Source organism: Sphaeramia orbicularis, chromosome 18, assembly GCF_902148855.1.
Source record: "Sphaeramia orbicularis chromosome 18, fSphaOr1.1, whole genome shotgun sequence".
NCBI lineage: Eukaryota > Metazoa > Chordata > Actinopteri > Kurtiformes > Apogonidae > Sphaeramia > Sphaeramia orbicularis.
This window is the reverse complement of record NC_043974.1, coordinates 16,345,329-16,372,083: the sequence shown is the minus strand read 5'-3', so window position 1 is coordinate 16,372,083 and position 26,755 is coordinate 16,345,329. Positions and strand designations below refer to the sequence as shown.

Genomic DNA, 26,755 nt, shown 5'->3' with positions numbered 1-26,755 from the left:
CACAAAAGCTGTTATCTTCGCCATTTTATAAATGTCCATTGTGATTTCCATCTATCCAAAAATGATTGCTAGATTTTGAAGGATTTGAAGAAAAAAGTGCTCTGGGCAAACAGACTCACTCACAGGATATTTTCTAACCTTGTAGTTAGTTAAAATAAGAAAAAAAAAAGTCCAGGCAGACCATTTTAGGCTTCGGGTTAAAAGGGCTAATATACTTAAAACTGTATAACAACATATTTCTCATACTACAGAGGTATTTCAGAAATCTTAATGGTGCAAAGCCGCCATAATACTAAAAGTACAAAACCTTTTCTCCAGTAACTTTGAGTTGGTAGCTTTTATTATCGCCTCTAACCAATATGAGAAACACAAAAGTAAGAAGCACATGAACACTTTCTTAAAATCATTATTAAATAATACTGTGGCCTATGTAATGTGCTCCACTATAAATATTTTAACAGCCAAATAAATATCTGAATAATACATAGAGCAGACACTATTATACGAATTGCTGTTTACTGATGCATTTCAGCTGTTACTGTAGCCATACTATGGTTTTATGATATATGAAAAAATCAGACCATACAGGAAATTGACACTGGCAAACCACAATATGGCTAAAATATTAATATTTAAAAAATGTGACAGAAATATCAATATTAAGACATGCTATGATATGATAAACTTAACAAAATATGTTCAAGTATCACATCAAAGCAATTATTTAAGAGTAAAAACAGCATAATGTATGTGTGTAAAATTTATATTTAATTGCATATCGAAGTAGTAGCATGAGAAATATGTTCTGTATTAAACCCACAGAGCCTATTTATAAGGGAAAAACTGAAACGTTTCCATTATATACAACTACCTTTGTGTCTATTCAAATGAAGATTTCAGAGTTTATGGGGTGCCCCTGAATGCACCATGGAATTCCTCTATGCCAATGTGTCATCTTGGACAGAGAAAGCTTAAAAAAAAAAAAAAAAAAAAAAAAAAAAAGCGATGAAGCAATGAGAAAACATAAAGAGACTGAATAGTTTTTCACTTCAGTGACTAGGCCTATATGGCACAATTTTTTACCTGCCAGTGTGATAGAGATTCACTCACCAACCTACTAGCACTATGGGATACTGTCATTAGTGGTGTTTAAAAAAAAAAAAAACCTATGTGTATTGGAAAAATTGCCATGTTGTCAAATTTTACAAGTTTTTTCAGGTGGTTTTTGTCATTTTTCACAAAAATAAATGTACATAAAGGAAATCTGAACAAAAAAGCTAAATCCTAACATGGATCAACTGTTTGCTGAGTCTTCCCAAATATTCTGATAATGCAGTAAAACATGTCAGGTACAATGGGTAGAGTAAACCGATGAGGACACTGAACTGTTATTATAGTTTTATGGATGAAAAAAACACCACAGTGGTTTTGGACAGAAAACAACAACAGAATGCTGTCTTCTTCTACTGTTTATTAGAGGCATATGTAACATAGTCCACAGCACCATCTGGATTATTTAATCAAAACCACATCATAGAAACACCATTCATTTGTATTTTTGTTTTTGGAACTTTTCCAAAGTTGCTTGATATTTTATGGAAACAGCAACTAAGAGCTTTCACATAGCTCAGTGTCTTTGTTATCCACATCTGAAACTGATAAACTGATATTTACTGTTGATCTTTTGTTAGACGTCCAGTGTGTAACATTTAGTGACATCTAGTGGTGAAATGACTGAACATGTGCATCTTCTCATAAAGTGGCCACTTGTTTTTATCCATTCAGAGATTAATTAAGATAAACACCCGTCCACACTCAGATGTAATAGTCAACGGTAATGCACTTCAACGCTGGGAACTGATAACAGGAAGTCCACTTGGAGGCGGTCCATGACACCTTGATCTAAGGCAACTAAAAAAACAACACATTTTTTTATGCAGGACACTCCACTAATGAAAACATAATTAGAAATAATAATTTTAATTTCTGCAAATTGATCCTCCTAAATCCTCCTAAATCATAAACAACGGACTTATAAATAGTCATTTTTCTTCAAATAATTCCATATTGGAAAATAAACCTTGGAAGACAGATGCGTATGATGCAACTGTGGATCTGCTGACTACAGCAAATTAGCTCCCAGTTGTAATAGCAGACAATCAGCCCTTTCCAGATGCCTTTTTTTTCGCAGGGTATATTTAAGCAGGCAGTTGGAACAGAGAACATCCAATTATCACTGTTCTGTTTGGAGCAATTTTTGGCCGGTTATGATTTATGGCCAATTAGTTGGTGCATTACTGGTTGATAACATGCTGTTGCAGAAGAAAAGTGCTGATACCAAGTATTAGGAGTGACAAAAATAGAACAATATGGTCTAAAAGAAATAAATACAGTCAAGAGGAGGATTGGGTTGGCTGGGGAGCTCTGAGGAAAAGAGCTCTGTTCGACCTGTTGCCAAGTTGTAGCAGTGAGAAAAAGTGTGGGGGATTGTGGGTATTATACTGACAAGACATTTAGAGCAAATTATAGTTTACAATCCAGTATCGGTATCAGGATTCAACTCTAATGACATGCTAGACTCATTTTTTGGAAATAATGTTGTCAAAGTGTTGTTTAAAAGGAAAAAACGTATTCTCAAAGTCTCTGTCTACCCTAATTCACTGTTAAATCCCAACAACAAAAAACTCACCATGTCCTCCAGACACTTCATATTAACCCTTTAGATGGTGGAGTTTTTAAAAATATTCAATTTTTATATCAAGATTTCAAAAAGCTGTCCATTTCATTCAGTCATATTGCTTGTTGCAATATTGCTACTTTGGTGCTTAAAGGGTTAAAAGCCTGAGTATTGCACCCCCTAAACAACTCAAAGGCTTTTAATGTGAAAAACCTGAGCAGGCACAGCTGTTCAGTGTTCATTTAGCCTCACTGGGTTACATTCATATTGTAATCCAAGTGGTCTGAGACTTCTGCATCTACTCCTTGATTTAAGACTGCATTAAATCTACCCTTTGGCACAGGTTTTATTACTAAACATAAACACTAGTATTGCGGCGTATAAGCTTAAAAAACAATCCAAGCGCCGCGGCAGGTTAAGACATGGGGGTTTACACTGAAGACGCGTCAGACTCACCATTACAAACGTTCATGAGGTTTATTATCCATATCACAAGCATAGAAAACCAGCACTTACTTCAAACGGCGTATATTCAATGCTGTGCAAAGATACCCACATGGCCAGTGACAAAGACAACGGTGACGGTGACAATAACGATAATAATGACGATCAACAGAAAGTTTCTCCCCAGGCTCACCCCGCCGCCATGATCCTGGCCACTTGCACACCCAGGTGAGCGCAGAGACTTAATAGACAACACCACACCCACAGCGCCACACGTAACAGGTACCAATATCTATGATGTCACACAAATAAGAGAAAAGCCAAAAAACCCACATAGTGCTTATGGCTCCTACAACTAGGGGTGAAACCATTCGGTACACCCCTCATGGTTCGGTACGAGCATGTACTGTGGTACGGCTCTTTTGTCACTTTCAAATGACGTTTCCAGAGAACTCGTTTATATTAGAGCTTTGCAAGACGACTGACTTAAGGAATTCTACTGTCATTGGTTGGAGCCGGACGTAGAGCCCGGCTACAGCATTAAGTGGAGGAAGCAGAGAGCCCAGCACGAGCCGGAAGTGCACAGCCTTTCCAACTATCCTACTCAATATTAACCCTTTCATGCACGAATTATGAGAACCTTAATCCAGATTTTTTTCCCTGAGTGTTTTCATTTCTCTTTAAACATAAAAAAACAATGTGATTGAAAAATTTCTTATAAAAATAAATAAATAAATAATTAATAAAAAGATAAAATAAATAAAAAGTAAAAAAAAAAACATTAGAAAATAAAAAAGTAAAAAATAAAATATAAGAAGAAGAAGAAGAATCAGCTGGACACCATGCATTTAATTTTTGAAGCAAAGAAACATGTATTTACTGATAAATTGTGTGAAAACTATGGGGGGGGGGCTTGTGATTCTGGGGGTTAATGCTCAAGGGAGATCTAAACAAGGTTACCAATTCATGTCAGAAAAGATATGTAGTGTCTTAAAACTAATAAAGATATGTGTAAAAAAAAAATCCATGAATATACAGGAGAAAAGCTGTAGAATAGCTGTCCACTGTAGTGACCACTATGCATGAAAGGGTTAACATTAGTATCTACATTAGTAAAACCTCCTTTATCGTTGCTATATTTATTATCATTGACTTTCTTCTTCTTCTTCTCAAAAAACTTTACTCTTCTTCATGGTATTCGGCCAGTTTTGTAATTAAGAGCTGCGACCTCTGGTGGACTGATTGAGAAACTCTCATTCCAATGTACAGGAGACATGGAAGTATGACGGCAGTGATGTATGACAAAGTTAGAAACAGACTAACCTATTTACGTACATAAAGGAATATAAATTAACTTTAAGGCTCTGCATCAGCTCCCAGTTATGTTCCGTTGCACAGCCGGGTTCCAGCCGGGTTCTGCATCTGAACTGTACCGAACTGTGAACTGTGACTTAAGAACCGCAATAAATACCGAACAGTGGATTGCATCCTTACTAACCACAGGTGCTTTCAGACAGGTAGGAGGGTTACATATGTGATTGACAGTTTTAATTACCAATCACTGACCAAATTCTGTCAGGCATGACCTGTTCCACTCTGACTCAAAATGCTTCATATTTCTACACCAAAAAAAAAAAAAAAAAAAAAACACTGTCAAGTCATCTGCCTTTATATTTAGTCCTTACATTTAGACAGAACTGGGATCATTTCAAATACTGTGTTTTTTCCCCTGATTTAATCTCCTGCAGCTTCAGCAATAAAAATAATGCAACACCCACAAAAGGGAGTATAGCAACTCCAATCCACTTGGGGGCAGTAATGTGCCTCAAAGATGAGTTGACAACCGCTAATAAACACAAAGTGATGAGAAGAAGAAGCAGGAGCGAAGCAGGATTAAATAGATATCGGAATGGCTACGCAAGGCTAACGCAACAAGAAAAATAAAAGTCATGCCATGTCTCCTGCCGTTGCTACCAAAAAAAATACATAAATTTTCAACTAAACAGACTCAACATGCATAACTTGATCATCACGTATTTGTCCTAAAATTGGAAGTAAACTGCTCCTGGCTAATGAGGCACTAGTGGCTCTGTTAGTCTGTTTGTTACTGATACTAAACAAGTTGGATTTAGTGCCATGTTGCTTGACGTATGACACCTATTAAGTTACCGGATCCCTGTCATAATGACAAATATCAGTTTAGTCAGTTTGCAAAAATCACACTGGTATAAACTCCTACACCAAACTGGACAAACAAAAGTGTACATTGACCCAACTGTATCTCAAATATATAAGTGGCTCTGAAAAATTCTGATTGAATTAACAAAAGATAAAAATGACTATGTATTTGTGTTTTAGATACAACAGCAACACTAGTTCTCCATTGTTTTCACTTACATGCATCTGTTTTTACTGTACTTTCAAACAGGAACACTGCATCAGAGCCCCAGGAAAAGGACGTTAGCTTACTTTATGTTAAAAAAAAAGTTGTTTACCTGCACACTATCACCCCTCAAGAGAAGTTAAATAATTTAACGTCTCATTTGCAGCTCAGTGGGCAAAAGACTCATTGAATCCAATCATTCTGAACCAAAAATCAAGTCCAACTGTGAGACTGCCGAAGATTCAAGAGACCACAGTGTGTCCGAGTTTCCTATTATATAAAAACAAAAGTGGTCAGATTGTAAGAGATGGAACTAGAGAACCTTTGTTTCCTTTGCTTCACATATAAGATCACTGACTAATCAATTAAAGTGTTAACCAGACCAAGACTTTAGTGCCTTTAGTGTATCTACGATTACACTAGAACTGATCTCTAATCAATAAAAATAGGATAGGATAGATTTATTTGTCACATGCAGTTGTACATAGTACAATGCACAGTTAAATGTATTTTTGTACCTGCAGCCAGTGGTAAAATAGAAAAAAAATGCAGCACACAAGATAAAAAAAACTATGTAAATAGATAAAAAATACAAATACATAAAAAGCAGCTCTTTTACATTATTTACAGTTCTGTACAGTAATGTGGATACGATGCAGTATTATAGAATAACAAATAACCAAAGTATTAACCCTTTCATGCATACTGGTCACTACAGTGGACAGTTATTCTCCAGCTCTTCTCTTATATATTCATGGGTTTTGTTATTTTTGTTCCATATCAGCTGACACAATGGACGCTTATGCACCATTCCATAATACATTGTAATTCATACTGTTACTGTAACATGTGTTAAATCAATTGCTAATTGTTATTAGACTGTAATGAACAGTTTTCTTAATCAAAAAGGGCTTTTTTTTGCATATTGTCTGCATGAAGTTAGTAATAACTAGTATTAGAGTATGTTAAAATGTGAGAAAACATCAGATTAGCTGCATGAAAAATGTTTTTATTTCACAGCTTTCACGCAGTTTATCAATTTCTGATGATGGGTTTTAAATACATGGGTTTTTTTGCTTCAAAAATTGGTGTCCAGCTGAGTGGACATTTTTGTAACTCCATGAAAAATACACTGTAAAAAATGACTGTAGAATTAACACCAAAAAGTTGTAAAATTGCAACATAAAAAAACTGTAAGTGACAATACAATGCAAAGTTGTTTATTTGAAAAGATTTTTGTGTTAACGACTACATCAAATATAGCTGTAGTTCTTACAGGAAGAGTATGTGAACAAAACCAGATTTGTATGTAGAAATGATGTATTTCTATTGTTTTTAGAAAATAAAACTATAAATTGAAAAACAATGTGGTGCCGTTTAAATTGCAAAGACCATAATGTTGAAATAACGGCGTATTTGCTTTTATAGATAGATAGATAGATAGATAGATAGATAGATAGATAGATAGATAGATAGATAGATAGATAGATAGATAGATAGATAGATAGATAGATAGATAGATAGATAGATAGATATACATAAAGTAAACATTTTGAATTTGTAAATTAATGGGTTGGTAGAGCGGCTCATTCAATAACCAAAGGAAAGGGTTGGTGGTTCGAATCCTGGCTCTGACTGTCCAATATGTCCAAGTGTCCATGGAAGATGCTGAACCTTAAATTGCTCCCAGTTGGACCTGGTGGATTTGGAAATTGCTTTGGACACCATGAAGGTGTAGAAAATGCGCTACATAAGTACAGTCCATTTACCAGTTAAATCCAATGTTAAATATACATGTTTAAAATGTTAAATCTACATGTTACTCTGTAAATATATTTACAGTTGGATGTGTTTTTTTGCAGTAATGTTCTGGAAACCACAGCTGCAAGTTTTTTTTCCGTAAAAACAACAGGATTTTTTTTTTTTTTTACAGTGTAGGTTCATATAAAAATTTCAATTGCATTGTTTTTTTCATGCCTAAAGAGGAATAAAAACACTCAGGAAAAAAACTCAACTAAGGTTCTCATAATTCATGCATGAAAGGGTTAATAAATCAGCAGAAAAGTCCCTCCGAACAGCAAACTCCAGCCTGACCAGAGTCACAGAGAATAAACTCCACTTTAAGCCAAGAGTTATTTCAGTGTGTTGCACAGTTCTTCCACAGTTTAGTCAGGACTAGATTCTGCTTTTAGTGAAAACTCAGCTGGTTGGTGAAGTTAATCCAGATGCCACAGACACACACACACACACACACACTCTGTTAACTACATTAACTCAGAACATATTTGTGAATAGGGGGTATTGTCTGACTCAGTTCACATGATTGGAGTGTTTTCATACCATCTACTACCACACAACTTGACCTTTATGTGGCCTGGTGACAATAAATAAATGTGCAGTAAACATGCAGACCCAGTTTATTTCCTGCCAATCTACACAGTGACAATAAACTTTCCTGCAAAGAATAAAAAAGCTCATCAGGAACATACATTAGAAAGCCCAGTCAAACTTCCTGTGCCCCCTGGTCTGCTCTCCTCTTCTACTGTACCAGTCTGTCTCCAAACTCTACCTTTTATGGACAACGCACCAGGGACGCGGCTGATTTTGGAGTTAAGATGGTAAAAAAAACAATATTAACACCACCTCCCCTATAAGTAACAGACATGTAGACCTAAAGGAAATTAAAACATTTAATCTTTTACATCATAAACACCTATTATAAATCCGATTAAATATGTGGATAACGCAAAGACGCTCGCTGCACATCTGACAGGACAGACGGTCATCCGAACCGCATTAGAAAAAACACGCATTTAAGACATATCTCGCTAAAAGACGCTAATAAAAGCATCGCAAAGAAAAATTCTCACAATGCCTGCAAGCGTATAGGTCTTCTTTTGGATTCGGCATAAAAATCACAACTCAATAGTGTCAACTTTTAGGACTGTTCCACCTCCTTTCCTTCGTAAAACCCACAAGAGCAGCTGTAACCGCAGCAATATAAAAAAAAAGAGAAATGTTAATGTAGGTTTTGTTTGCGGGTTTTATGGTTACAGTCTATAGTAGAATCAAGCAAAGACGCATTCTATTCAGAAGAGATTCTTGTAGATCATATTTATCTTGTATTTTATCTTCTAAACGTCGCTGCGTTAAATCATTAGATTTCTTAATGGAGTTCGGCGCGCGCATCTCACTCTTCCACGAACCGACTAATTACTGGAAGAAAAGTTTCTCCGCTGACATGCCCCGAGACTTGCAAGTAAAACTAAACCCTTCCCAACAGACTGACACACTTTAATGCCTTCATAGACATCTGTCCGTACGCTTTCAAAGCTTCCAACACGCAACTGGTAGATGCGTAAAGAAGTTTTCCGGCGCGTCGGCTCTTGTTCTGTACCTTGTTCTCCAGTGTGTCCGCTGGCTCTTCCCAGTGTGCCGTCCAGCAACAGAAAACAAAGAAAAACCAGTACACGTCCACATGTTGCCGGTGATATTTGGGCATTTTTCTGCCTGTGTTTACTGTACATCCCTGTGACCCTCGGTGCCGCCGACCGTGCTCCCTTTCCTCGCCGTTGTTCAACTCTGCCTCCCCTCCTGACTCTGACGCGCGTCAAACCGCAGCCGCTGCAGCACTGTGCGTCCGGTGGAGCCCGACAAAATAAAACACACCTGCACACACTCACCAGGCCAGGGCTGGGCTGGCAGACTCAGGTTCTGTCAGGGGCCATATTCAGCCCAATTTGATCTCCGGTGGGACCAGTCAAATAATAGCAGAAGAGCCTATAAATCACACACTGTAACAAATTACTGTAAAAAAAAAAAAAAAAAAAAAAACAGTCAATTTTGTACAGGATCATGCTGTTATTTGTAAATACAGTATAATGCTGTAAATAATGAGGTTTTTAACCCTTTCATGCATAGTGGTCACTACAGTGGACAGTTATTCTCCAGCTGTTCCCTTGTATATTCATGGGTTTTGTTGTTTTAGTTCCATATCAGCCAACACAGTGGACACTTATGCATCATCCCATACACTGTCATTCATACCATTACTGTAACTTTGCTGTTCTTGATAAACCTGATCTGCAGTAATATATTTCAGTGTAAATCAGCTGTTATTTGTTAAAGAAAAAAAGCAGTTGTTTTTTTTTGCATATTATCTCCATGAAAATAGTAATAATTAGCATTAGAATATGTTAAAATGTGAGATTAAAATGTGAGATGTCAGATTTTATTTCATTGTTTTAATATCAATTTCTGATATTGGGTTTTAAACACGTTTCTTTACTTCAAAAATTAAATGCATGGTCATTTTTGTAACTCCTTAAAAAAAAAAAAAACTTGATCACACTGTTTTTTTCATGCCTATGGAGGAATAAAAACACTCAAGAGAAAAATCTTAATTAAGGTTCTCATTATTAGCGCATGAAACTGTTAACCCTTTCATGCATAGTGGTCACCACAGTGGACAGTTATTCTACAGCTGTTCTCTTATATACTCAACTAAATCTTTGTTGTTTTAGTTCCATATCAGCCGACACAGTGGACACTCATGCACCATCCCATACACTGTCATTCATACTGTTACTGTAACTTTGCTGTTTTTGATAAACCTGATCTGCACTAAGATGTTTGAGTGTAAATCAATTGCTTGTTTTTAATGCACGAACAATGTGCCAGTATTGTTTTTTTTCTATTTATTGTCTTTTACTCCTGTTCTGTTTCATTATATATATATATATATATATATATATATATATATATATATATATATATATATATATATATATATATATATATATATATATATATATATATGTATATATATATGTATATATTATTATTATTATTATTATTATTATATACAATAATGAAACAGAATAGTTAAGAGACACTTGCAACTGCACTTTTTAACGTTTAGAAAAAAAGGAAAATTTAGATATTAATTTTTGTTCCCTACATAACCATACAGTTTTTCAAATTTTTATGGCAAAAGATGGCACTATAGCTTTTGTTTCTTTTTTTGAGCTTCAAGTACTAGTTAATACCTTTAAAATGATGTATTATTCATGTCTCTAGCTTAAATACTTTTTGAATTAGAGTATAAAATGTAGTCGGGTACTCCCTACATAACCACGTGACTTGACCCATATACATTATATACAGCACTTTGGGACAGTAGTGTCTGCTTTTAAGTGTGCTATATAAATAAACCTTGGCCTTGACCTTGTTATTGTTATTAGACTGTAACTAACAGTTTGGTTTGGGTTTTTTTTTAAACCAAAAAATTTATTTATTTATTTATTTTTTTTGCATATTATCGCCATGAAGTGAGTAATGACTAGTATTAGAGTATGTTAAAATGTGAGAAAACATCAGATTAGCAGCGTTAAAATCTTTTTTATTTCATAGATTTTACACAGTGTATCAGTAAATGCATGTTTCTTTGCTTCAAAAATGAAACGCATGGTGTCCAGCCAAGTGGACATTTTTGCAACTCCATGAAAAATAAATTCATAAAAAAAATTTCAATCACTTTTTTTTTTCATGCCTAAAGAGGAATAAAAACAATTGGGGAAAAAAATCTAGATTAAGGCTCTCTTAATTCATGCATGAAAGGGTTAAGGTGCAAATTTAAAACAGTAAGCTACTGCAAAATTTGACAGTATTCTACAGTATTTTCTTCAGTTCCTCCACTGCTGTCCGCCCAGAACTGCTCTGAACAAACTCTTCTGGTATCATATCCCACCAGCTCATTTAGAAAAGATTCAGTCCAACGAATGTTAACTATAGACTGTCTGCATCAAAGGTAAGTGGTTCTTTTTTGAAGCAGAAGGATAAAATAAAAAGAGAAAATAACTGAGGATGGCTGTTTTCACCTGGACTTAACCCCACACAGCACTGGAACAGAACCACCTGATGCTTCTAATAACACTGCCACAACTCCATCCTGCTCCAGTTGTTCATTTATAAAGGTAATTGGGATTTTATCAACGTAACTGTGGCATTTTGGGTTCATTAAACATTAAATTGCCTCCATAAACTGTGTTCACACCGGATGCAACTTGCACGGTATAACACACGTGATAATACTGTTCATATTTCGGGGTGTTAACCGTATGTAGCACACATGCAGCTCATTTAAGTTGAAGCATACTTGCTAGCTGCGAAGTGGACACCGTTAAACTAAACAGCGTGTCAATTTACATGGTTGTATATAATAATGTCAGCTCTTCTTTGAGCTTTTTCTGGCAATGTTCATGATTTTGTATTTTAAAATGTAACTTGAAATGTTAAAATCCTTGCTTTTCGCTGTGTTATACCGTAAACATTACATTAATATTGTGTCTTGGAATACAGTAGTTACTGTAAAATGCAGTAACTGTGGCTAACAGTATTTTACCGTAAAAGGTACATTATGTACAGCCCAGTACCGTAATACTTTTTACAGTAAGAAACTGTAATTGTAGATTACAGTAGAGATACTGTAGAATAACAGTAGCATGCTGGCAACTCTAGCTGCCAGTATTTTACTGTTATTTAACGGTTAAATTTGTTACTGTGCAGGTGTCAAACATGCGGCCCGGGGGCCAAATCTGGCCCACCAAAGAGTTCAATCTGACCCCTGCACTCTTAAAAATAGAGGTACGAGATCAGAACATTTATGTACCTGTAAGTACATCTTAAGAATGTTCTCTCAGAAGTACAATATTGGTCTGTAGGAGGCCAGAACTGCACCTTTAGACTATGAAAAAGGGTCCAAAGTTATGCAAAGTACAAATTTGTACTATAAGGTACCCTGCAGCATTAAAAAATGTGTGTAGACCATGAGAATAGGCTATAGGCTAGGAAAACTGAACAGTAGGCCTAATTATAGTTCAAACATTTTATTATATAAATAATGCGCTAAGGGCGGCCATGGCTCAGGTGGTAGAGTGGGTCGTCCAATAACCGAAGGGTTAGTCAGTCCGTTGTGTCCTTGGGCAAGACACTTCACCCTCCTTGCCTCCAGTGCCACTCACACTGGTGCATGAATGCGTATGAATATTTGGTGGTGGTCAGCGGGGCCATAGGCGCGAATTGGCAGCCACACTTCTGTCAGTCTGCCCCAGGGCAGCTGTGGCTACAGATGTAGTTTACCACCACCAGAGGGAGAATGTGAGAGCGAATGAATAATGGATCAATAATGTAAAGCGCTTTGGGTGTCTAGAAAAGTGCTATATAAAATCCAACTTATTATTATTATTATTATTATTATTATTATTATTATTATTATTATTATTATTATTATATCATACTGTAATTACTCTATATTATATTTAATAATAATTTGTGTTTTAATTTAATAGCCCAATTAGCTCAATGATAATAGCCTAATAATTTATTTAGCGTTTTAGAACCTCTGATTATTGCCATAATCTCTGTTTTATCAAGTTTTCATTCACACCTCCATGTCTTAATGTCGTAGCTTGCCTATGCCGTTTTTTGTTTTTTTTTCTCAATTAGGCCACCAGTTCAAACTTCAAACATCATGGCATTATCAAGTATACGAGAGCTTTCTTTCTATGTAAAGTACTTAAGGTACAAAAATGGATCATTTCGAAAGGGTACAGAAATGTCAAATACATGACATGAGCGGTGACATTAGGCAAATGCTGGAATTTGACCAAAAACATTATGGTACATTATGTGGACTAGTCTGCAGGCTTAAAATGAAGAAAATAAAACATTTTCTTATGAAACAACATTTTATTCTCCTCAAAACAAGAACAATAAATGTGTGTAAACATACGGAAAAACTACACAAAACACAACAGTGATTAATCACTGCAACTACTTAAATACCTGAACTATGTCAAATAAAATGTGTTATATCTGAAAAATAGTTTCTTTTATCTCAGTAAATACCAAATATGGTAACTTCATAGACCTTGATTTTCTACATAACAGTAATAAATTTTTGAAAATTTTCACAAAAGTAATAAAGTCTTGTAATGTCCTATGAAAACACACTAAGGTTGAAATTTTTGAACTTTGAGTATTTAATAGGACAAAAGCACCAATACTTCCTCTCAAAAAATAGGAATGTGATAGAAAAACAGGTGAGATTGTCTGTGTTTGCATTTAATATATCTAATATCTTAGAAAAGGAAACTTACACTTTATGTTGTTCATCAAATTTTATACCACAAGACTCAAAAAGATTAAAAAAAAAAAAAGATATTCATCTTTCTTCAGATACTCCATTTTGATTGCTTTTGTGTTTAACCTCCAGCATAAAAGATTTCATAGCAGCTGTACATCATATTTTAAAGTGAATAAAAAGGGAATTACCTGATATTCAACAGTGTATAAGAATTTTATTTGCAGTTGAGATGTGACTCATGATGCATTCAAAACCCCAGCTCCTACAAGAATTCAGAAAATGTGGAGAAATTCATCATTCATACTGTTTTACCCTTGTGCACATGTTGGACATTGTTCAGTTCTCTTTCACTGGTGGAAAATATGAGGTTTAACTTCCACAATGAGACACATTTTTCAAGGCCAGTTTCACTTTTTGTACTACCTTTTTGATTTCTGTGAAAAAGAAATATTTGTTACTAACCACAGAAAAAAAAAAAAACATGAGACATGATACTGACCTGCATTTTATAAAGTGAAAATGGTGCATGCAGTTTTGCTTTAAAATAGGTTTTATGTAGTATTAATCTTCTAAACTCCCAACAGCAGAGTAACATTGGGGATCTGAGTATACTTCAGACTACAAAAGACACCAATAAATCAACACTATGTATCCACAGATTGTAGCACGCACTGAATAAAGTGTAAAACTCATTATTTACACATATCTGTGTTATGATTTCATCAAGTTTACTTCTACAAATTAGAAATCAGGGCTGTGTCTTATAATCTTCATATGCTTTGTCAGCTGTCAATATAGTGAGGTCTTTGGTATCTGGTACTTTGCCAGCTTTTTAGACCTAATACTGAAAGAGAAATTTAGACATATTTCCCCCCAGGATGTACCTAATGATGACCTCAGATAAATCCCAAAAAAATTATACTCTTGCTCTGAGCCATCCCAAAATTAATAAATTTTTAATAAAATATTGGGGCCAAAAATAGGACCAAAATTGGAACATGAAAAGCTACCTAGGTGTAAGTGCATTTGATCTGGAAAACATGGCCGTAAATGGTCTTATATAGCGCTATAAATAAAGACACTGTTAAATGTGTCGATCCTAGTGGTTTTTCTAATCCAGACATGTGTTTTTCATGAATCTCAGTTTCATTCTAGGCTTCGCATGTAACCCATCGTGTCCACTGGCGTTACATGCGAAACCCGCCCAGTTAAACACAAATACGTAACGGGTGATTTTGCAACAATTTGCAACAAGTCAATTTTGTGAAACACTCTGTCTTGCATATTTACTTTAATTCCCAAAATGTACCTGTGAGAGAATAAAAAGATATTCGAAAAAATATTAGTGCATTATTTTCATGTCCTTTTTATCGCGTTACATGCAGATTTTTGTATGCACACATCAAATAAAAATGTTATATCTGAAAAATAGTTTCTCTTTTATCTCAGTAAATACTTATTTTTAAAATAGACCCAAAGTGCTTCCAAACTTGCTTCATAACCTTAGTCTAGATCTTGTTTGAATTTTTAGCTCCTCTGTCCTGCTTTTTAAGAACCAGTTTCATAGACGCACCCAGCTCTGTTTTTAGACAGGAAACAGCCACAGTAAAACCACATATCACCCGTTTTCTGTGTAGTTTGTGTTGTCAATAGCTGAACTAAAGATCCAACAAAACAGGCCTGAACTGTCACAGTTTAGTCTGAGATGTGGATCAAGAAACGGTGAAATTAGCAAAGATAATAACATCACATAATAACTTTATACCTTCATAAACCTCATAATTAAAGAAGAAATACATCAAACTCCATTCTGTTCATTTATATCTGTGTCCAATGGTAAAAACAAAAACAGTGCTTCTAGCTTTTATCACATTGTCACTGTCTTTGACTCTTGCTTCTTGGCTTTTCTTATCTCATTTGGTTTCTTTCTGATTTTTTGATCAAAGGCCTCGGAGCCGTTAGTTTTCCTCACCATGGGAGACCAACAGCTACTCACTACTCTCCTCTAGTGGTAACGTAAATCCCCTTGGCCTTTTAGTGTGAATATATTAAGCTGATGTTTCTGCAAGCAGAACCCAAGAGCTCCTTATTCAAAGCACTCCAATAATAATTTTAGGTCATCCTTTAATAACTGAAAGTAGAAATATTAGCTATAGCCCCTTTAACCCCAAATGACTTGTGACAAGATTCCTTCTGTCTGTGGCTGACGTAAAATAATTTTTGAACTGATCCCCCTAGAACAGGGGTGTCAAACTCATTTTAGTTCAGGGGCTACATTCAACTAAATTTGATCTGAAATGGGCCGAACCAGTAAAATAATAACATAATATATAAATACGTCAACTCCAAACTTTTCTCTATGTTTTGGAGTGAAAAAAGTAAATTTACATTATGAAAAGGTGTACATCTACAAACTATCCTTTCAAAAAATGTGAATTACATGAACAAACTGAAAAAATAAGTGTAATTTTAACACTATTCTGCCTCAGTTTATCATTTACACATGTACATTATAACTTACAGATCACAGTGGATCTACAAATACACATAATGTTTAGTAACAGGCAGAATCTTGTTAAAATTGTACTTACTTCTCTTAAGACATTTCAAGTTGTTCACACTTTTTCAGTTTATTCACATTTTTTTCATGAAATTAAACTTTGTTTTAGTGTAAATACATGAAAATATTTACATTTACAAAGATAAAAATTTGGAGTTGTCATTATTTCTATGTTATTATGATAATATTTTACTGGTCCTGCCCACTTGAGATTGAACTGGTCTGAAAGTGGAACCTGAAATAAAAAGATTGTTAATATCTTAGTGTAATTTTTGCATGTCACAAATTCATCCCAAGGGCCGGATTGGACCCTTTGGCGGGCCGGATTTGGCCCCCGGGCCACATGTTTGACGCCTGTGCCCTAGAATATCTTACCAATATCATACATAACAGTATAGATCAGTTGTACAGAGTATGGTGCTCATTTTTGGACTATATCGGACTGGACCTCTCTTCTACTCAATTAAAAGGACTGTTGTGCACCTAAATGATACTCATTAATGTAATGCCTGTATACTGTAAGTCTGACCTAAGTTTTTGTTGTTTTTTTTTTCATGTTTTGTTTTGTGTCTAGTCTTTGGAAGACACTGTTCCATTAAATTAAAAACAAAAAATTGCAATAAAAACAATGAAAGAATAAACACCAAAAAAAACAGAAACATAAAGACCGTAACATCCACTAGTGACCAAATTCATCTACTCATCTAAAATGTTTAATACCTGTTGATCCTCTAATCCTATCAAATAATTGGTGTAAAATACAGTTTGTCGTCTTTTCATGGTCATCAAATATGACCCATTTGGACGTTCAGAGGCTCCGTAGTAAATATGGAAACACCGTCATCTTCTACAACATTGATTCCCCAGTAAAACCCATGGAGTTGGATCAATGACAGTGGATGGACATGTTATAATGATAGATTTTACTGGAAAAATCACTTTTTCTTCAGTTTTCCCTGTTTTTGATATAACCCTCAACTTTACCCTGAGCTTTTCTGGACATCCACAGTCACGGAAAAAATTATTAGACCATCAAAAGTAATCAAAAACAACGGTTATGCAATCCAGTACTATCTCCTGTGTGTATCATGTGACTAAAACAGACAAAAGAAAACATGGAAGGTCTAAAAGCACTGTTTTTATCAGAACAGTGACATAGATATTGATGTTAGAACTGAAGTGATTTTGGTTATTATCAAGAAAACATAGAAAATGGATAGATATCAGCTCTGAAATTATATTCTTATGAGTTATTTTTGTTGTTTTTTTTGTGTCATTATATTATATGTAACTTTAGTTGTACCCGGAATTAAAATGAACAAAAAATTGAAGAAAACAAGGGTGGTCTAATAATGTTTTCCGCAACTGTATTTGTTAAGATTAGTCACTTTTATTGTTAAAGGATAGTAAATTAAACTCTTATGAGCTATTTTTGTTGTTATGTTTATATGTACCTGTAGTTGAACCAGGCATTAAAATGAACAAGAAATTGAAGAAAACAAGGGTGGTCTAATAATTTTTTCCATGACTGTATTTGTTAAGATGAGTCACATTTTATTGTAAAAGGATAGTAAATCAAACTCTTATTTTTGTTGTTATCATTATATTCATCCAAACAAATGTATCTGTAATTGTACCAGGCATTAAAATGAATAACAAATTGAAGAAAACATGGGGTGGTCTAATATTTTTTTCCACAACTGTACATGATCAGTAAATTAAATACAGAAAAATACCAAATTTTTTACTTTAATCCTTTCATGCATGAATTATGAGGACCTAATCAAGATTTTTTTTTTTTTTTCTTAAGTGGTTTTATGACTCTTTAGGCATGAAAAAAACAATGTGATTCAACTTTTTTTTTTTTAATGAACCTATTTTTCATGGAGTTGCAAAAATATCCACTCAGCTGGACACCATGCGTTTAATTTTTGAAGAAAGAAACATGTATTTACTGATATACTGTGTGAAAACTATGAACAATTTTTTTTAAATGCTGCTAATCTGATATTTTCTGATATCACATTTTAACATACTCTAATACTAGTTATTAATCACTTTATGGAGATAATACACAAAAAAACAACTTTTTGTTTAACCCTTTCATGCATGAATTATGAGAACCTTGGTCAATATTTTTTTTTCTTGAGTGATTTTATTCCTCTTTAGGCATGAAAAAAACAATGCAATTAAAAAATTTTTATGAACCTATATTTCATGGAGTTAAAAAAATGTCCACTCAGCTGGACATTTTTTTTTAACTCCATGAAAATGTAGATAATTAGTGTCAAATACAGTTTTTCATTTTTTCATGGTCATCAGATATGACCCATTTGGACGTTCAGAAGCTCCGTAGTTACTGTGGAAACATCATCATCTTCTACAACATTGATTCACCAGTCAAACCCATGGAGTTAGATCAGTGATAGTGGATGGAGACACTTGATTAATGATAAATTTGCTGGAAAAAGTCCCTTCTTTTCTCTTTTCACTGTTTCTGATTCAATAACCTTTGAATTTACTCTGAGTTTTAATAAACATCAACATGATCAACAGGTTAAATATAATAAAATACCTACTTTACACTGAAAAAAACGCTAAATACAGAAGATAATATTATAATAAATGGTGATAAATACTTAAGAAAGGTTAAATAGAGAGAAAAAAATCATTTGGGAACTGCCATAAAAAAAAAAAAAAACGCTGGGTCTTTATGGGTTAAATATTAATAACATTTTATTTCCTAGCCTTTAAATTCACTCATGCAGATATTATTCAGGTACTGTTACAGAGGTTCAGGTTAAATTACATTGTGGAATAACTGTTCACTGTTGTGACCACTATGCATGAAAGGGTTTAAAAAAAAAAAAAAAAGTTAAATACAGTCTAATAATAATAACAAGCAAATTATTTACGCTAAAACATGTTAGTGCAGATGAGGTTTATCAAGAACAGTAAAGTTACAGTAATGGTATGAATGTCAGTGTATGGGATGATCCACTGGGTTGGCTGATATGGAATTAAAACAATAAAATCCATGAATCTATAAGAGAACAGCTGGAGAATAACTGTCCACTGTAGTGACCACTGTGCATGAAAGGGTTAAAATGCAAAAAAAAAAAGAGGATATTATAATAAATGGTGATAAAACAGTGAAGAAAGGTTCATTTGGGAACTGACACAAAAGTCCTCTGAGTCTTTACAGGTTTTAAACAAACATGTTCAACACTTGTGTTAGCAGATGAACGCTGACAGTTGATATGTGTGTTTGTTGTGTTTGTGTGTCTGCTTGTTCATTGAGTCTCTGTAACCTCTGTACAGAGCCAAACACAGTAAACACCTGTTTCCGGGCCTATTTATCAGAGAGCTAATCGGCCTGAGAACCTGCAGCTGTCCGACCGGCTGCCAGTCTCTGCTGAACCACAACTACCACGACAACAGCAAAACTACCGCCGACTGTAAAAATGTCACGCCGTATTAACCACTTAATGCTTCACGTCTGATCAAATTAAATACGTTAGCAACGATAATGTTTAGATCATAATTATAGAATTTTATTTGTGCCAGTTTCTTGAGCGAGCAACGATAGATTCTGAGCACACAATTAGAGATTTTGAGCACATAAAAATATATTTTGCAAGCACATCAATTATATTTACCTCCGCCAAGGAGGTTATGTTTTTGCCAGGGTTTGTTTGTCTGTCTGTTTGTCTGTCCGTTAGTGTGCAACATAACTCAAAAAGTTATGGACAGATTTTGATGAAATTTTCAGGGTTTGTTGAAAATGGGATAAGGAAGAAATGATTAACTTTTGGGGGTGATCCGGAAGAAATCCTGGATTCTGGATCACTTTGAAATTTTCGTTAACATTGTGGTAAATGGGGCCAAAATTTTCGTTTCCCAATATCTCGCTTAATTATTGACCAAAACTCATGAAATTTAAGTCAGGAATTGAAAATGGGGTCCTCTATCACATTTCAAAGGCTGATCCGGATCTGATCCAGAAGGCGGATTTTATCTCAATTTATATAAAAAATGGGGGTGCCCTTACTTTTTGGCCTACTGTGCCTTTAATATTAAAGGTAGAAATTTCTGACAAGCGCCATCGTGTAGCTCAGTCAGTTCCGCATTGGGAGTATGCCACCGGATTTCATGTAGCTTTAATACTTAAGGAGCTAGATCCAGAAGAAAACCGCCATTACGAGAAATGTGATTTTTGTGAATAACTACTGAACTAATAAGGATAGAATTATGAATCCAGTTGCTAATGGTATGTTTTCATAGTCAAGGAATCTTAAAATATAGGTAAAATAAATATGGGACTAATATTTATGGTGGAAATCACAATATGGGGGAATTGTGCAAATCTCATGCAGTTTGACTCAGGGATTTACAATGGGGTGTTCTATCAAATGGCAAAGACTGATCCAGATCTTTCAAAAAGTTATGGACAGATTTGGATGAAAATTTCAGGAAATATTGATACTGGCACAAGGAACAAATGATTAAATTTTGGTGGTGATCGGGGGGGGGGGGCACTGATCTGCCTTGGCGGAGGTCTGCGCTCTCAGAGTGCTTTTCTAGTTCAAAAAGAAATTACACTTGAGCAAACAAAAATCGATATTGTGCTCCATAAATGCGTTTGCATGTTAGTTTAACTCATAACGTTCTCTCACAAATTCTTTCCATGGCGCACAAACAGACCGCTACGCTCACTCACTTTCTCCTTCCCTCTCTCGTTCAACCTCCCTCTCCCTGCGCGCTCAGGTTGTCGTGTCCGCACGCTCAACTTGACACACACGTTACAAATGTGCCACAAAACCAACCAATCGGAGAGCTTGCGGAAGTACACTCTGATTGGCTGTTTGCTCTCCAATTAGCTCGCTAGTTACATTTACCCGAAAAAAAAGCGCTCGATGAGACAGACATGGACCGGAAGAGGAGGAATTGTTTCTACCCAAACTTCGGTCAGTATTTATCATTATTATGATTATTGTCTCATGTCATACCACTACTTTGTTTAGTTTTTGTACTATAGTGCCGTAACATTAGGACTGCGTTGTCTGGGTTTACATTATATCTGTTTATTTGTATAAGTTTGTGTAGAATCAATTCCTCCTCTTCCGGTCCGTGTCTGTCTCATCGAGCGCTTTTTTTTCGGGTAAATGTAACAGCGGTCTGTTTGTGCGCCATGGAAAGAATTTGTGAGAGAACATTATGAGTAAAACTAACATGCAAACGCATTTATGGAGCACAATATCGATTTTTGTTTGCTCAAGCGTAATTTCTTTTTGAAATATAATTGATGTGCTCGCAAAATATATTTTTATGTGCTCAAAATCTCGAATTGTGTGCTCAGAATCTATCATTGCTCGCTCAAGAAACTGGCACAAATATAATTCTATACATACAGGGGTTGGACAAAATAATGGAAACACCTTCACCTCAAGATGATAATGCCCCAATCCATACAGCTAGAATTGTTAAAGAATGGCATGAGGAACATTCTAATGAAGTTGAGCATCTCGTATGGCCGGCACAGTCCCCAGACCTCAACATTATTGAGCATTTATGGTCAGTTTTAGAGATTCAAGTAAGACGTCGATTTCCACTGCCATCGTCTCTAAAAGAGTTGGAGGGTATTCTAACTGAATAATGGCTTAAAATTCCTTTGGAAACAATTCACAAGTTGTATGAATCAATACCTCGGAGAATTGAGGCTGTAATTAATGCAAAAGGCGGACCTACACCATATTAAATTATATTTTATTGATTTTTTTAAGGTGTTTCCATTATTTTGTCCAACCCCTGTAATAGCCTATGCAATTGTTTTCCTGCCATTTTCTGACTTTTATTTTGAAGGCTTCACTCGCTCTCATCCTGTCGTGCTGTTGCTGTGTGACTCCATGTGTCTTAGTGCTTCACAAAACAAGAAATGGATTGAATTAAAGTTGGTTTCCTCTCTGTCTGACTCCATCCTGACTCAGAGGATGCAGATTGACCCGTCTGAGAGTTGTGTTTGTATTCGTCTGAGTAATTACTTGTTAATAAATACTGTGAGATTCATTCTGGGTTTAATGTTTCCTAATGGGCTGATTTTCTGAATTCAGTCAAGTCATCCTTGTTTATGCACAGCTGGTGTTGATAAGCTTACTTTTGGAATATAATAAAAAAAGAAATATTTTAATCACATCATCAGGGTTTTTTAATTTATTTCAATTGATTTTCTTTTTATTATTTTTTTCTGAAATATGTTTTGAAATGTGCAATCGAGCTGAAAAATCTAGAGAAAATCCATTTAAACCAGGCAGTGTAAACCTCCTAACAGTACTCAGCACTGATTACTGTCAAATCTTTACTAAAAGTTATTCGATATAGCTCAAATTAAGCGTTAAATGATGATGAAGTCCACCAAAATATATTTTGAGACTGATCACAAAAAATATAGTGTTCAGTAACAGATATTCAGGTGCAATCTCAGTGTAATTACCGACATTATGACTAGAAACTGTCATTTAACGTGTTGCTGCCAATTTATGATTTCTCTGTCCTGATGTGAAGAAATACAGGTTTATACAGGTCTGACTTTTTAACTCTAACATATAATGAGTCTGATGTACATTATTTATCATTATTGGATGGTTTAGAGCAGGGGTGTCAAAGTCATTGTAGTTCAGGGGCCACATGACAGTGAAAAAAGTAAAATTACAGTATAATAATGTTTACATCTACACTGTAAAAAAAAAAAAAAAAAAAAAAAACTCGTGAAAAATGGTGATAGGTAGCAGGATTGCCGAAAAAATACTGTTAAATAACAGAAAATAACCATCTCATAAAAATATGGTATTTTTCCATAATTTAAATACAGTTTTTTGCCCTAACTTTACATGACATTTTGCACTTTTTTTTTTTTTTTTTTTTTACTTTTGAATGTTTAATAAAGAATATGTACATGTATTAAAACAATCAAATTACCTATAAATATATATAAATAATGTTCAATGAGACTTAGTTATACAATCCACAGATATAAACTGTATTTGGACAGTTTATCAGTGCTTATACATGTTATACATTCACAAAAATACATTTATGCCACATTTTTGTTGTGAAACCTCCCGTAATTACACAAGATATTTGTCAATTAACAAACAAGTCTTGTTAAACTTACAGAACAAATACTTCTTTTACGGTTAACTGTCAGTAATTTTATCTTGTTTTATATATTTTTTTAAATAGTATTAAACTTTAAATTAACAGTTTAATCTCATAAATAGAAAAGAAATATTTGTGAAATTACGATACATTTGCAAATGTATTTCAACTGTATTTTTCTGTGGAAAAAAAATTATTTTAAAAAATGGAAATTTTATTGTTATTCACAGTTACAGTTTTTCCATGTTATTTTACATTTGACATGTAAAATCACAGTCTATTTTGTAATTTCATGATATTTTCCTGTATTTTAAAAATACAGGAAAAAACTGTAAAATAAATAGTAAAAATTCTGTTAAATTACAGATTTTTTTTTTACAGTGTACAAAGTCTCCTTAAAAATCTGAATAACATGAAAAAATTTAAATTTATTATGAAAAATAAATGCAATTTCAACAGTTTTAAGCCTCAGTGCATCACATGTATTACAACTTACAGATCACGGTGGATCTACAAATACACAAAACACAAAATTTCACAAAATTTAGTAACAGGCAGAATATTGTTAAAATTTAACTTATTTTTCTTTAGACGTTTCAATGTTGTTTATATTTGTTAAGGTTATTCATATTTTTTGTGAAAGGATAATTTGTATATGTTAACATTTTCTTGTAATTTTACTTTTCCTACAGTAAAACAAAGGAAAACATTTGTAGTTGTCATTATTTATAGATTATCATGATAGTATTTTACTGGTCTGATCCACTTCAGATCATATTGGTCTGTATGTGACCCCTGAACAAAAGTGATTTTGATTTCCTTGATTGTTAATATCTTCAGTGTAATTTTTGCATTTCATCTGTTCATTCTATGTGGGCTGGTTTTGACTCATAGGCTGTATGTTTGACACCTGTAATAATGGGATCTGACGTGTTTATTATCTGGTTTCTGGTTTGAGCAGGGGTCTCAAACTCATGTTCTGGGCCGGACCAGTACAATAAAAGCATAATAACTGATAAATAATGACAACTCCAAATTTTTGTCTTTGTTTTAGTGCAAAAAACCCCCATTAAATTCTGAAAATACTTACTTTTCTTAACTATCCAACCAAAAAAGATGTGAATAACCTAAAAAAAAAAAACTTGAATTTCATAAGAAAAATAAGCACAATTTTCATAATATTATTCCTCAACTTATCATTTCTACATGTGCATTATGGATCGGATCTCCAAAGACAATAAACACTTAGTAACAGGCAGAAAATTGTTAAAATTGTGCTTAATTTTCTTTAGACATTTCAGGTTGTTCATATTTGTTCAGGTTATTCACATTTTATTGTTACAGGATAGTTTGTAAATGTAAATATTTTGCATAATTTAATGCTATTTTTTTGCACTAAAACAAAGAAAAATTTTTTGAAGCTGTCATTATTTATAGGCATAATGTATATTATTTTTTTCACATCAAACCGAGAAGAAAATATAGAGTCATTATTTTTTTGTAGGTTATTATGCTGTTATTTTACTGTAGATCAGGGGTGTCAAACTCATTTCAGCCCAATTTGATCTCCAGTGGGTCGAAACCAGTCAAATAATAACAAAATAACCTATAAATAATGACAACTCCAAATTTTTTATTTGCAAAAAATAACATTAAATTATGAAAACATTTACATTTTACAAACTATCCAAACAAAAAACAATGTGAATAACCTGAAAAAACAGAAATTTCTGAAGAAAAATAATAAGAAAAATTGATTAACTTATGATTTCTACCTGTGCATTACAGATCAGATCTACCAAGACACAAAACAGGCAGAATATTATTAAAATTGCGCTTATTTTTCTTTAGACATTTCAGGTTCATATTTCATATTTGTTCAAGTTATTGACATTTTGTTATTAAAGGATATCAGAATTTAATGTTAATTGCAATAAATCAAAGAGAAAAAATTGGTGTTGCCATTATTTATAGGCATGATGTCATTAAGAAGAAAATTTGGAGTCATTATTTATAGGTTATTATGCTATTATTTTTGAGTTCAACGCCCTTGACTCTTAATATCTTCTGCACTTTGCAAATTCATCCTACAGGACAGATTGGAACCTTTGGCGGGCCGGTTTTGGCCCCAGGGCCACATGTTTGACACCAGTGCTGTAGATCATATTGGTCTGTATGTGGAACCTGAACTAAAATGAGTTTGACAGCCTTGACACTGGAATTTTTGCACTTTGCAAATTCATCCCACGGGCTGGATTAGAACCTTTGGTGGGCCCCATTTGGCCCCTGGGCCGCATGTTTGAGACCCCGGTTTAGAATTATGCAAGCATTTAAGTGCAGGACACTGATTAAAGTTGAATCAAACTCATAATTATTTCACCCACAAATATATCAAAATCATACAAACCAAGACTGAAATGATAGAGTTATAGGGCCGTTAAACAAGGTCAATAAACCAAAGGTATAAGTTAACATGAGAGGAGTTAGCTCAAACAACAAACCTAACCTAATGATACAAAATGGGAACATACTGGTCAAACAAATGAAGATAAATGGGGGTGAGTAACACAGTCAATAACTCAATGTGAACAATCCCCAAATCCCTCCCCATCCTCTACAGCAGGGGTGTCAAACTCATTTTAGTTCAGGGGCCACATTCTGATCCATTCTGATCTTACGTAAAATAATCCAATTCATAATAACCTAAAAATAATAATCCACTTTTCTTTTTGTTTTAGTGTGAAAAAAGTACAATTACATTATGAAAATATCAATAACCTACACAACCATGTACAGTCTGACAGAGAAATAAGTGCAATTTCAACACAATTTACAGATCATAGTCCATCTACAAATTCACAAAAAATTTAGTAACAAACAGAATATTGTTAAAATTGAACTTATTTTTCTTAAGACGTTTCAGGTTGTTCATACAGCCCCGGAAAAAATTATTAGACCATTAAAAGTCAATAAAAACAATGGTTATGCAATCAAGCACTAACTCCTGTGTGTATCATGTGACTAAAACAGACAGAAAAGAAAACATGGAATGAATAAAGGCATTGTTTTTGGCAGTAAAATGACATAGATCACATGCGGCCCAGGGGCCAAATCCGGCCCGCCAAAGGGTCCAGTCCGGTCCCTAGGATGAATTTGTGAAATGCAAAAATTACACTAAGATATTAATAATCCTTTTAGTTCAGGTTCCACATTCAGACCAATTCAATCTCAAGTGGGTCAGACCAGTAAAATACTATTATAATAACATATAAATAATGACAACTCCAAATGTTTCGCTTTGTAAATGTAAATATTTTCATGTATTTACACTAAAACAAAGGCTGATTTTGCAAAAAATGTGAATAACCTGAAATGTGTTAAGAGAAGTAA

At 34.2% G+C, this 26,755-nt stretch overlaps 1 protein-coding gene across 1 annotated transcript in view; it reads right to left on the bottom strand.

Moving 5' to 3' along the window:
• Positions 1-9,095, bottom strand: part of adam19a (ADAM metallopeptidase domain 19a) — a 438,676-nt gene extending 429,581 nt beyond the window's left edge. Inside the window, exon 1 of the mRNA XM_030162481.1 lies at positions 8,902-9,095. Coding sequence (XP_030018341.1) covers positions 8,902-9,031 — 130 coding nt within the window. The 5' untranslated portion in view covers positions 9,032-9,095. The remainder of the gene's footprint in view (positions 1-8,901) is intronic.
• Between the last annotated feature and the right edge of the window lie 17,660 nt (positions 9,096-26,755).